Here is a 10,814-nt window from a genome sequence, read left to right as displayed (position 1 = left end):
CTTCCATTTCATCTATTCTGTTTTCATAACTTTTCCCAGCATTCTTTATCTCTTCTAGTGGCCTTTTCATCACCTGCATTTCTTCTATTTCCTTTTTTAATGTCTCATTTTCTTTCTTCAGTTCGCTGATTGCTTGTCTCATATTTTTTCATTTCTTTCATTCGTTTCCTTCAACTCCTGGATGGCTTGCCTCATTTCATTTTGTTTGTTTATCATGAAGATTCTGAATTCTTTATCTGGTAGGTTGAAGAGTTCTTCTATTTCTTTGGTGGTTTCTATTGACTGATCTTTTTGTGTTGAATTTCCCCCCTGTGGACTTGCTTGAATATTTGTTTGTCTTCTTTTCCCTGTTGTGTATTTTCTAATACTTTCTATTCGCTGAGATACGGTGTTGCTATTATTGGACGGCATTTTATTTGGATGTTCTTTCTGGAATAGCTGAGGGACTTCCGGACACTTCAGTTGTGGAGGGTATTCTGAGTTGTACTGTTTTTCCCAGTCCCCACTGTGTGTAATTGAGTCTGTTGTCTCAGCTGGTAAGAGTCAGGGGACTCTTGTGTTGTTCAGCCTCTTCTAGTAACACATTGAGGCCGTGTTTTTGGAAGGTGTCTGTTAATCTTTGTAGCCTTCAGGTGTCCCAGGTTCCCTCTATGCTTGGTGTGCCCGTGGTGGTTATGATGAATTAGAAGTGTTGTAGTTCTCCCTGGAGCTGGGCCTTTGGCTGATTTGGTGGCTGGCTTTGTTTACACGCTAAGTACTGTGAGCTTTTCTGGCTTCCAAGTCTTCCGGCCTCTGTTGTGGGGGTGGGATCTCCCCCTCCCCACAGGAGTGCAGGGGAGTGCCAGAGGGCTGAAATCCTCCCAGCTGAGCAGGCTGCCATTCCTCCCTTTGAGCTTTCAGGGCTCTTTTTGTTTAGTCCAAATAGTCCATCCCTGAGAAGTGCCTCCCCACTCCCTGAGGTCCTTTCACAGAGCCCAACTGTATCTCTTTAACTCCAGGGTTTTACCACAGTTTTTGTGGGTAGATGTGGTAAGCAGGTAGACCCCTGAGCAAGACTGCCCGTTTGAGGCACTTCCTAGGGCCTCTCTATGTTGAATGTGCCCATGCAAGATTGTTAAAATTGCTACATTATCCTAGAGTTGGGCCTGTGGTTGGATCCTGCCCCCCCTCTCCCCCAGCAGCTTGTGATCTACTCACCTAGCTCACTCACCTAGCTGTGTTGTCTCAGTCTATATCCAGGGCTTTGTAGGGGCTGCTGGGGCAAAGGTCGGCAACAGGTCTGTGGCGTATCCTCGGGTCTCTGGTTCTGAGCTGCAGCCTTTTCCCACAATTTGGTGTCCTCTCCCTAGCTGAATTGTCTCCGTTTATCTCCAGGGTTGTAGCAGAGCTGGGACAAAAGGCTGCCAAGCAGCTGCAGCTGCCACCTCAGGCAGCAGGCAGTTTCCCTCTGCAGTGCTTCCTGGCTTCCGGGCGCCTAGATTTTTTTTTTTTTTTTTTTTAAGATTTATTTATTTGTGCATACAGAACTGGGGTACAGGCCAGAGGCTCAGGGGCGGCGAGAGGCTTCACCAGAGACAGAGTGGGGAACAGAACAGGCAGATCGAAGAAGTACACTGCTGAGGGGAGCATCAGGGGGGTCAGGAGAGGTCTGCCAGCCATGTGGTCACCTCCGGGGCAGGCGGGAATCGAACTCATGCGGAAGCGGCTTTAGATTCTCAGTGCTGTGCTTTAACCCACTGCGCTACCAGGGAGGGCCCGGGCACCTAGATTTTTAAAGGAGCCGAGTCCTAATCAGAGTTGCAGGATTCAGTTAATCCTGCCTGTGCGGCTTCCCTTATGGGAACTCCCCAATCGCCGTTTCTCCCTCGGTTATTTTCCTTCTAGTGAGTCCAGGGCGTTCTCATTTGGGTTGAAACTCGTAGCATGAAAGTTTATAGTCCGTTTTTATATAATCCCGTGTGAGTTTGGATGTAGTCGTCTCGGCGTCTTTATTCTGCCACCATCTTGCCGGTTCCCCCCTTGCATCTATTTTGAGGCATTTGGTGTTTCCATATATTACCTATTGTAAATAGTGCTGCAATAAACAAAGGAGTGAAGGTTTCAACTCAAATTTTTGTGTGTGTGTGTCCTTTGGGTAGATTCCTAGGAGTGCAATCACTGGATCATTTGGTAGATCATTTTTAGTGTTCTATGGAAACTCCACACAGGAGGTTTCCATAGAGGCTGGACCAGTTTGCATTCCCACCAGCAGTGTAGGAAAATTCCTTCTCTCTAGCAGTTGCTGTTTCTGGTTTTTTTGTTTGTTTGTTTGTTTGTTTTTTAATGTCAGGCTTCACTCTAATGCTCTCCCTTCAGCGTGCTTTTGGGTTACAGGCACCTGGTAGCTCATGAGCATGTGTGTGTGTCTCCCTCCCTCACAGCTGGCCCAGGACTACGGAATCAAATTCATGGAGACCAGCGCCAAGGCCAACATCAATGTGGAGAACGTGAGTCCTGCATGCCCTTAGCACTGGTCCTGTAGGCCTAGGGTCAGGCTGCACCCTCCAGAGGCTCTGCTAGGAGGAACAGGTGTGTGGACTTCAGGCTGCCTTATCGGCAATCCACCCAAGAGGCAGTTCCTGGGCAGTGCCATATGCCAGGCCTCTTGTAAGGACCAGGTAGTGCAAGGGAATCACCTGCATATTCTGACATCACCAAGTGCTGGCACCAGTGAATGATACTGTAGCTACGGCTTTATGGTTGTGGAAACTGGGGCCCAGAGTGTCCCAGCTAACTGGTAGCACCCAGGCCCAAGTCCAGGGTCACGCTCTTGGCCCACACAGGCAGGCCCTGGTCACAAGCCCAGGCGGCATAGGTAGCCCTTGCCTAGCCTTTCCTTTCCACATGTAGCCCCAACATTTTAGTTTCCACTTGTCCCCTGAACTTTTCCAAAACAAATCTCCTGCCTCACTCCTGACTTCAGCCCTGTAGCCTGGCACAGAAGGGCTTCTCTAGATGACCCCGGTCACTATTTGCTACCTATGGCTCCCTACCCCAGGTCCCTATACCTCACCTTCCTCCAAAACTCTACTATTGCTCCTTCATCCACATCATTTTCCCACCTGCCACATTTAGCCCTTAGGACCAGTCCTAGTGGTCCCATCCCGGGAAAGCCTCCTTGCCCCCAGATCCTTAGGCCCACTGCCTTGGGCATCCCAAACACCCCAGCCATTCTCTGTGACAACTTTCCATGTTATGTTAGGTGATTGCTAAGGCTCTAGCTCTTCCACCAGGCCAGGAGCCCCTCAAGTGCAAAAGCTTGTAGGAGACCCAGAGGTAGGGTGGGTGCCGAAGATGGTTTAGTAGTATCCATCAGAGGAACAGATGAAGGAAGGGAAGGCTGCAGCTGAGGCGACAGCTGAGGACCAGACCAGCTCAAGCTTTCCCCATACCTTGTCTTCCCTTCCAGGCCTACATTTTAGGCCAGGACCTAGAATGAAGTTCTTTTGGCCTGAGAGTCATTTGTCTTTCTCTGTCCTGCCCCTCACCCTCAGACGGGATAAAAGTGAGCAGACATAGCATAGTAGTCTGGGAAGCAGTCTAGGTCCTTGTTTCACCAATAAACTAGTGAGTTCCTAGGACAAATCATTTGACCCACCAAACCTCAGTTTTCTCTCTGCCAGTTGAGAGCAGTCCCACCTGCCACAGTCGTTGGCCTAAGGGAAGTGGTCATCTGGGGTGGGGGTAGACTGGTCAGGGCAGGAAATGGGGCTAGACCGTGCCACTGAGGCCGTGCAGTAAGTGTTATATGGCCTAAGAGAAACCATCCGGACCTTGCTGTTGTCCCCTCTGTGCCCACTCCATAGCCAAGCCCATGCCTCAGCCCAGGAGAGCACCAGCAGGCCCCTGTCTCCCTCATCATCCTTCCAAGCATAACAATGTGCTTATTCCACAGGCATTTTTCACTCTTGCCAGAGACATCAAAGCAAAAATGGACAAAAAATTGGTGAGTGTATGTCCTTTCAGGGTCCCTGGTGGAAATGACTGGCCCCAGCCTCAGGGGTACGATGCCTCTCCAGGCACATCCTGGACCTTGTGCTAACGGACATTGGCAGGTTAAGAGAGATGGCCATGGCTTTGGCCCTGAATATGCTCATCTGCTAGTGCTTCCTCCATGATCCAGAGCTGATCAGGGCCAGTCTCTGCAAACAAGACTGGGAAGGGACACATGGCTGTTAGGCCCTTTTCATCCTCCCGGGGAGACCAGTGTGCAAGGAGAAAACCTGCTACAGGAAAGCTGCCAGGCAGGCCCAGGCTTCCGTCTCCGCCAGTTAACAGGCCCCAGCAAATTGTGTCTGACCGCCACTGACCTTCCATCCCGGTAGACCAGATAGCCTTTTTCTCCCCTCCAGGCCCATATCCTGCCTTTGGGGGCCTCCAGGGCTCTGACGCCTTTGTGGGGGGGCCATACCTGAAACCTTTCCCATCCACTTTTGTTTATATTAATACCACTTGCATGGTTTCACAGTTCCCAGCATTTGGCATTACGAATGCCATCTAGTCAGGACTGAGCACTCAGCCCAACTTGGGTGTTTCAGCACATCAGTGCTGTCCTGCGTCTCCTCTGGCATCTCCAGTCCGGAAGCCTTTTTCCTGACGGAGTGGTGCACCCATCCGCTCTGTTGTCGCTCCTTTTACATCTGGCCCTACACGTCCAATACAAAACATTCATGTAGCTTATGCCTGACTTAAAACATGTATTTTCTGTCTTATGTTTATTGAGATTGTGTATGTTTTAGGGGTACAGGTTTACACCCGTACAGAAATGTTAACACACCCACCACCAGAGCACAGATAACTCTCCCCATAGTCCATTGGGCCCCTCCCCACTGCGCTGCACACCCTCTCCTTCTGGGAGCCCCAGTTCTGCCATCAGGCTTCAAATGTTTGTTTTGCTTGTATCTGTTCTTTTGCTTTGTTTTTTAATATTCCATATATGAGTAGAATCATCCAGGACTTGTCTTTTTCTATCTAAGTTATTTCCTTTAGCATAATCCCCTCCAGTTCCATGTTTTTTTATAGCCAAGTAGTATTTCTTATCTTTGTTTTTTGACTTTTTTTCTTAGTGAGGTGCTCTTATTTTACATCCTTGTAAGTTTTTTCACAGTGTATGATTTTGCACTTCAGGTGTGGTCACCTTAGCTCTCCCACCACCAATGCACCCACAGTCCACCACCATCATCCTTTGTGCTCTCCCTCCCACACCCCATTTTCTGCCCACCTCCTCTCTCTCCCCCACCCCTCCTAAGCTGCTTCAAATACATGATCTGCTCTCAAGGGTCAGTTTTATAGTTTGTCTTAGTCTGATCCATTGTTTAATTTCTGTATATACCACATGTAAGTGAAAACGTTTCATATTTATCTTTTCCCTTTCTGGTTTATTTCACTTTGGATAATCCCTCCCAGTTCCATCTGTGTTGCCACAAATAGCATGAGTTTATCTTTTTAGATCACTGAGTAGTATCCCATTGTATATATACCACATCTTAATCCACTCATCTGTCGTTGGCACTTAGGTTGTTTCCAGAGCTTGTCTATTGTAAATAGTGCTTCAGTGAACATGTTTTCATGAGCGTAAGATGCTGTCATTGAATTGTAAAGCACTTGCTCTGTTTAGTAGTGGCTGTGTCCAAACCAGAAGTAGTGTTTGTAAACTGTGCACTGTAACACCACATCATTTTCTTCATTTTTTTCCTCTTCAATGTAATGTAAAATTTTGATTCTTAACCGTCCTCCCAGCTTGCTTTTTGCCTACCAGCAGTTGCATTACAGTGCTTTTTGCTATCAGCGTGTATTTGCCTTCAGAATGTGCCAGATCCTTCCTACTCACAGACCATGAAGCGCTGGAATGAGATGATGTCTCTTCTTAACTGAACTGCAAATCACCCATAATTAAATTCCTACCCACCTCCTCCCACCACTTTTTAAATTCAGTTGCTGTCCCCATTCTATTTCATCTCTGTCCTTTTTTATTATTAATGAAATATTGACAATAATAATCATTGACAAGTCATTAAGTTATATAAGTGTGAGTGTACATGGATTGATCTGTTCAGATGCTGTGATTACCTGCTCAGCAACACTGATAGCAAACACCTGCACTCTCCAAAAGTAGAATGTTGCTGTTTGATAGAATGTGGTAAGCTATTTTGTGGGTCTGGGAATGCTCAAAATTTTTTCCCATAAATGTTAATGGTAAAAGCATTCCCAGACCCAAAAAAACATCCTAGTAAATCTTATCAAGTAGAAACACTCTGCTTTTAGAGCATGGGAGAAACCTGTATCATTTTTCTGTGTGTTGAAAACAATCTATAGCTGTTCTTGTTGGAGAAGAGTAGAAGCAAATACAATGTTACCTATACAGATGCTCATTTATAAGACTGTACACCTGTGACCTAGATGATGTTAGAAACCAGTGTTTCTTCAACTAGGAAAAAGAAAGCTCTAGTCTCTTAGCGAAGTTGAAGTCAACAGTTCAGTGTTATTGGCATGAGTGTTGATTGCTGTGCTATGCGATGGATCTCCAGAACTGCTGTTTGCACGTGTGTATCTGTCCTTTTACATCACTGACGTGGCCAGCTCTGCCCACTCTATTTTCTCCCTTGAGAACATCACTGAAACCTGGGCTTTGCTGATAGCTCCTCTCCAACAGATTTCAGGGCCTGTTACCTCAGCACAATGAGTGCAGAGAGCAAACTCCACACCACACCAGGCCAGACCAGCCTCAAGGTCCAGCCACTGCCACCCTCTCCACCCTGTCAGCCTGCCACTTCCCTCCTTCCCCTCAGGACCAGCCATGCTGACTTTTTCTTGTTTGACTACCTCGTGTTTGTTCCGCCCATCTTTCCAGCCAGTGCTGCCTGAGCAAATCCCTATAACTAAACAGGTTCAGTAACACACAGTGTTATAGTAACACACAATGGTTACTTTAATGGCAAAGCAGGAATTCTCTGACTATCACAAAAGATCTGGTGTCAGCAGGGCTGCGTCCCCTGGAGGCCCCAGGGAGAACCCATGTGCTAGCCTGGGCCAACTCGAGGCCCCCATATTCCTCACCTCTGACCGCTCCTGTATTTTCCAAGCAGCCACTTGCTTCTGACTTCTCTTTCTCTGACCACAACTGGGAAAGTCTGCTTCCAAGGATTCATGGGATTCAGTTGGGGTCCAAGGTACTCTCTCCCTGTCCCATCTTAACCTGGCTACATTCTCCCTCTTGCTTGTCTTGTGTCACCTACCGTAGCCCTTCCAGTTTCCAGGGATAAGAGCTGGGGATCTTTTGGGGCAGTTATCCTGCGACTACACCCTGGACTATCCCTGTTCGCACTCTTGTTCTGTTAGTTTCTCTTTAAACATCTCCATCAAAATACCCCACCATCCTTTGCCTGCCTTTTTCTAGTTACTTACTACTGTGGGAAATCACAGCTTGTTTACTTTGTGATTTGTGTCCAAGGCAGGGCCTCTTGTCTTTTCCTCCACTGTCTGCACAGTGTCCACAGAAGTACTTGCTATAACATAGACATTTGGTATTTACTGTTGATTACATCTAGGTTTTAATCTCAGAACTGAAAAATGAGAGGGAAGTAGTTGAAGAAATTGGGCCAAACAGGATGAGTTGGAAGGAAATAGAATTTGAGTTTCCAATGTTGGCAGGGGCCATGTCTCCAAGGCTTTGAATTCCAGACCACAGATTTGGGGCTCTGCTCTGAAAACTATAGGGTTCTTATGGGCTTTCAGTAGGGCTTGATTGGAGGGGATTAGTTTAGGGCTCAAAGCACAGGACAGAAGGTGGACTGGGCGAGAGATAGTGAGCCAGAGCCGTGCCCAGGGACACTGGGAGTGTGACCTCTAACTGCCTACCACCAGATCTCAAGCAGCCGAGTCTTTGGGTTGTCCCTCAGCTGTAAAACTGGTGGGTGCTCAGCACAGATGGATAGATGGATAAAACGAAGAAAGGCCGGGTGGGTGAATGGAGAAAGGACGGTGAGATGGGTGAGCCAATGATTGTAAAGATGTTGCATGTGAATGGAAAGGGATGGGTAGGTCGGTGAAGAAGTAATTGAAAGAATGAATGGTAGTAAGGGGTGGGCTTGTGAAAGATGGAGAATTAAATGGAAAGGACAAGTGGGTGGGTGAATGGAAAGCAATGGGCAGTAGTAGATGGCTGGAGATTCCAGTGGGCAGTGGGTGGGCTGGTTCACTGGCTGCTGGGTTCATGGATGTAGCACTGTTAATGTGCAGCCCTAACCTCAAAATATTTGTGGTTTCAGGAAGGCAACAGCCCCCAGGGGAGCAACCAGGGAGTCAAAATCACACCGGACCAACAGAAGAAGAGCAGCTTTTTCCGATGTGTTCTTCTGTGAGGAGCACCGCCTTACTCTGAGCCTCGCTCAGCCGAGCTGACTGTGCCTGCCCTGAGTGCGCCTGTCACTCAGCGGGGCCCTCCCCTCCCACGCCCCCGCCTCGCCGTGTCCAGGGGGCCTGCGGCCAGCAGAACACAATTGAGAAATTGTTTATTTTAGTAACCGTCTGATCTTTTTCAACTTTGGAGATGGAATGAGTTAAGAAATTGCTATTTTTCCTGTGACATCTGCCGAACAGGCTCGCACAACGTGTAACTAGAGAGAAAGATGGAGTCGGGGCGTGACCATCAGCAGCAACCAGCATGGTGGGCCTTGATTCTCATCTGGCAGCCACACAGATAAAGCCCCACCAGGAAGCCTACCCACCTCCCCCACAGCAGAGGCCCTCAGAGGCCAGCGATGGTCCCAGGAGCGTTTGACCGCCATACCCTGAGAAAGGCGGCCCATGCCAGGCCCCCACATGTCTGCCTCACACCTCCCACAACCTCTCTCGCCTCTCATTTTTGGACAAGTGACCAAAATCATTATTTTTCCCCTTTCTTCTTTTTAACAGTCAAACCAAAGGGAAGCACAAATTAAGGAAATCCTGTGGAAAGCTTTCAGAACGAACAGAGTATGGGGTGTGCTTCGCTGTCCACATCCGGGGTTTGGTCTGTAGCCTAGCCTCCATCTGAGCCTCACTGGTCCCCTGAGTGCCACAGGTGACCTGAGAACTCACCCAGACTTCCTACCCGCAGTTGGGGTGCCCACCTCTCAAACCCGAAAACTCTCCCACTCCTCTTTGCCCTCCCACTGTCTCTAAATTGGACATTCTTTCTAGCTGAGATTTTTATTTTTCCAGATTGGTATTTCCATGGAGTGATTCCGTCTTTGGTTTCCAGTGGCAGGCTGGGTGATCAGGGACATGCCACCCCTGGCTGGACATGGTTGTCTGCACGACCATAAGGCTCAGGCCCAGACACAGTTGGTACCCAGCCACAGACTTAACCTCAGAGCAGGGCGTGGGCTAGTTTTTAAATGCCATCCATACTCTGTGTGACAGTTCTGCCTCCAGAAGAGTGTGTTGGGACCAGATCACCAGGTTGGATGGGCATCACCAGGGAGACTGTCTTTGTCTTTTTGTCCCTTACCCCTTCAAGCCACTGTCAATCCAAGCCATTGACTTCATAATTTCTTCTTTTTTTGAATTAAAGCCAATGTACCAACCATAGTCTGTTCTCCCTGGAATCTGTAATATGCTCTGTTTACATTGATAAATGCACTTAAGAAAACCAAATTAAAGCTCATTTTAAAGTTTACAGATTTTTTATGTCCACATTTTCCCTGCAACCCTATTCAGGTGTGGCTGGTGATGGGTTTGAAAGATTCCTGTCCAGGCTGGTGGGGGCCTCAGGTATGGATGAGCAGAGCAGAGGTAGTGGGTAAACCCAGGCTACAGGGCCACCTCCAAAGGAGTGACCCCCAATACCAAAAGACATGGAAAAGGAAACCTCTCACTCCCCACCATGCAGGAAAGCAGAGATGTCCCTGATCACAGCACCACTCTGTTCCACACCCCCTCCTGATTCAGCGAATTCCCATCATGCCACTGGAATTCCCTTGGTACCTCATGGCACCAACTTTGCCAAAGCGAGCACTTTGCTGAGCTGTCCCCCCACCTCCCAGAGACCAGCTTCCCCTAGTGCTGACAACGGGTTCTCCCTCCCCCTTCCTGGCAGCTCTTCCCAGGACCTTCCAGACTGGCTTCCTGGCAGGTGTCTTCCACTCCTGTGGAGGTCCCCAAGATCACCTCCATTTTCAGGATTCATTAGGACTCAGTATAGACCTAAAGCATGACACTAAAAAAGAGACAAGAACTGGCACCGCAAATAGGCACAGGCTGGTATATGAGGAAGCCAGCCCCAAACTAGAGTCCTCTCCCCACGGGGACACATGGAACACTTCAGTTCCTTTACCCCTGAGCTATGACAGGCATGAAGTGCCCACCAGTAACGCTCCATAGACACTCCGCACCTAGTGTTTCTGTTGGGGCCTGGGTCATGTATGCTCCCAGATCCAGCTTCCATGAAGGTAGGCATTTAGTATAAAATACATCATCTATACAAAACGTATAGGCACAGCCATGAAGTCAGGCCTCATGTAGGGGAAAATTTATTTTTTGAAATCTACATACATGTTTTACATCTTTCTTCATTTTGTACATGTTTTCATATCAGTTACAATCCCTGTGGACTTCCCACCATGTGCTGTCACCACAGTCCCATGTGCTCTTCCTGCCCCATTTTTGATCATGTTCTCTCCTCCCCCATAGAATGTCTCTGGTTTATAGTTGTTAGTTGGAGTTTGATTTTGTGTTTTTCCTGATCCCTTATACTCCTGCTATGAATAAAACCATCTGGTATATTTCTTTTTTCT

At 48.0% G+C, this 10,814-nt stretch overlaps 1 protein-coding gene across 1 annotated transcript in view; it reads left to right on the top strand.

Moving 5' to 3' along the window:
• Window positions 1-9,697, top strand: part of RAB8A (RAB8A, member RAS oncogene family) — a 26,223-nt gene extending 16,526 nt beyond the window's left edge. Inside the window, exons 6-8 of the mRNA XM_004688658.2 lie at window positions 2,421-2,486; window positions 3,935-3,985; window positions 8,307-9,697. Of these exons, the coding sequence (XP_004688715.2) occupies window positions 2,421-2,486; window positions 3,935-3,985; window positions 8,307-8,399 (210 nt within the window). The 3' untranslated portion in view covers window positions 8,400-9,697. The remainder of the gene's footprint in view (window positions 1-2,420; window positions 2,487-3,934; window positions 3,986-8,306) is intronic.
• The last annotated feature ends 1,117 nt before the right edge of the window (window positions 9,698-10,814 follow it).

The sequence above is a fragment of the Condylura cristata genome, unplaced genomic scaffold, assembly GCF_000260355.1.
Source record: "Condylura cristata isolate star-nosed mole 26May11 unplaced genomic scaffold, ConCri1.0 scaffold00024, whole genome shotgun sequence".
Taxonomy (NCBI): domain Eukaryota; kingdom Metazoa; phylum Chordata; class Mammalia; order Eulipotyphla; family Talpidae; genus Condylura; species Condylura cristata.
This window is presented reverse-complemented; position numbering and strand designations above follow the sequence as displayed.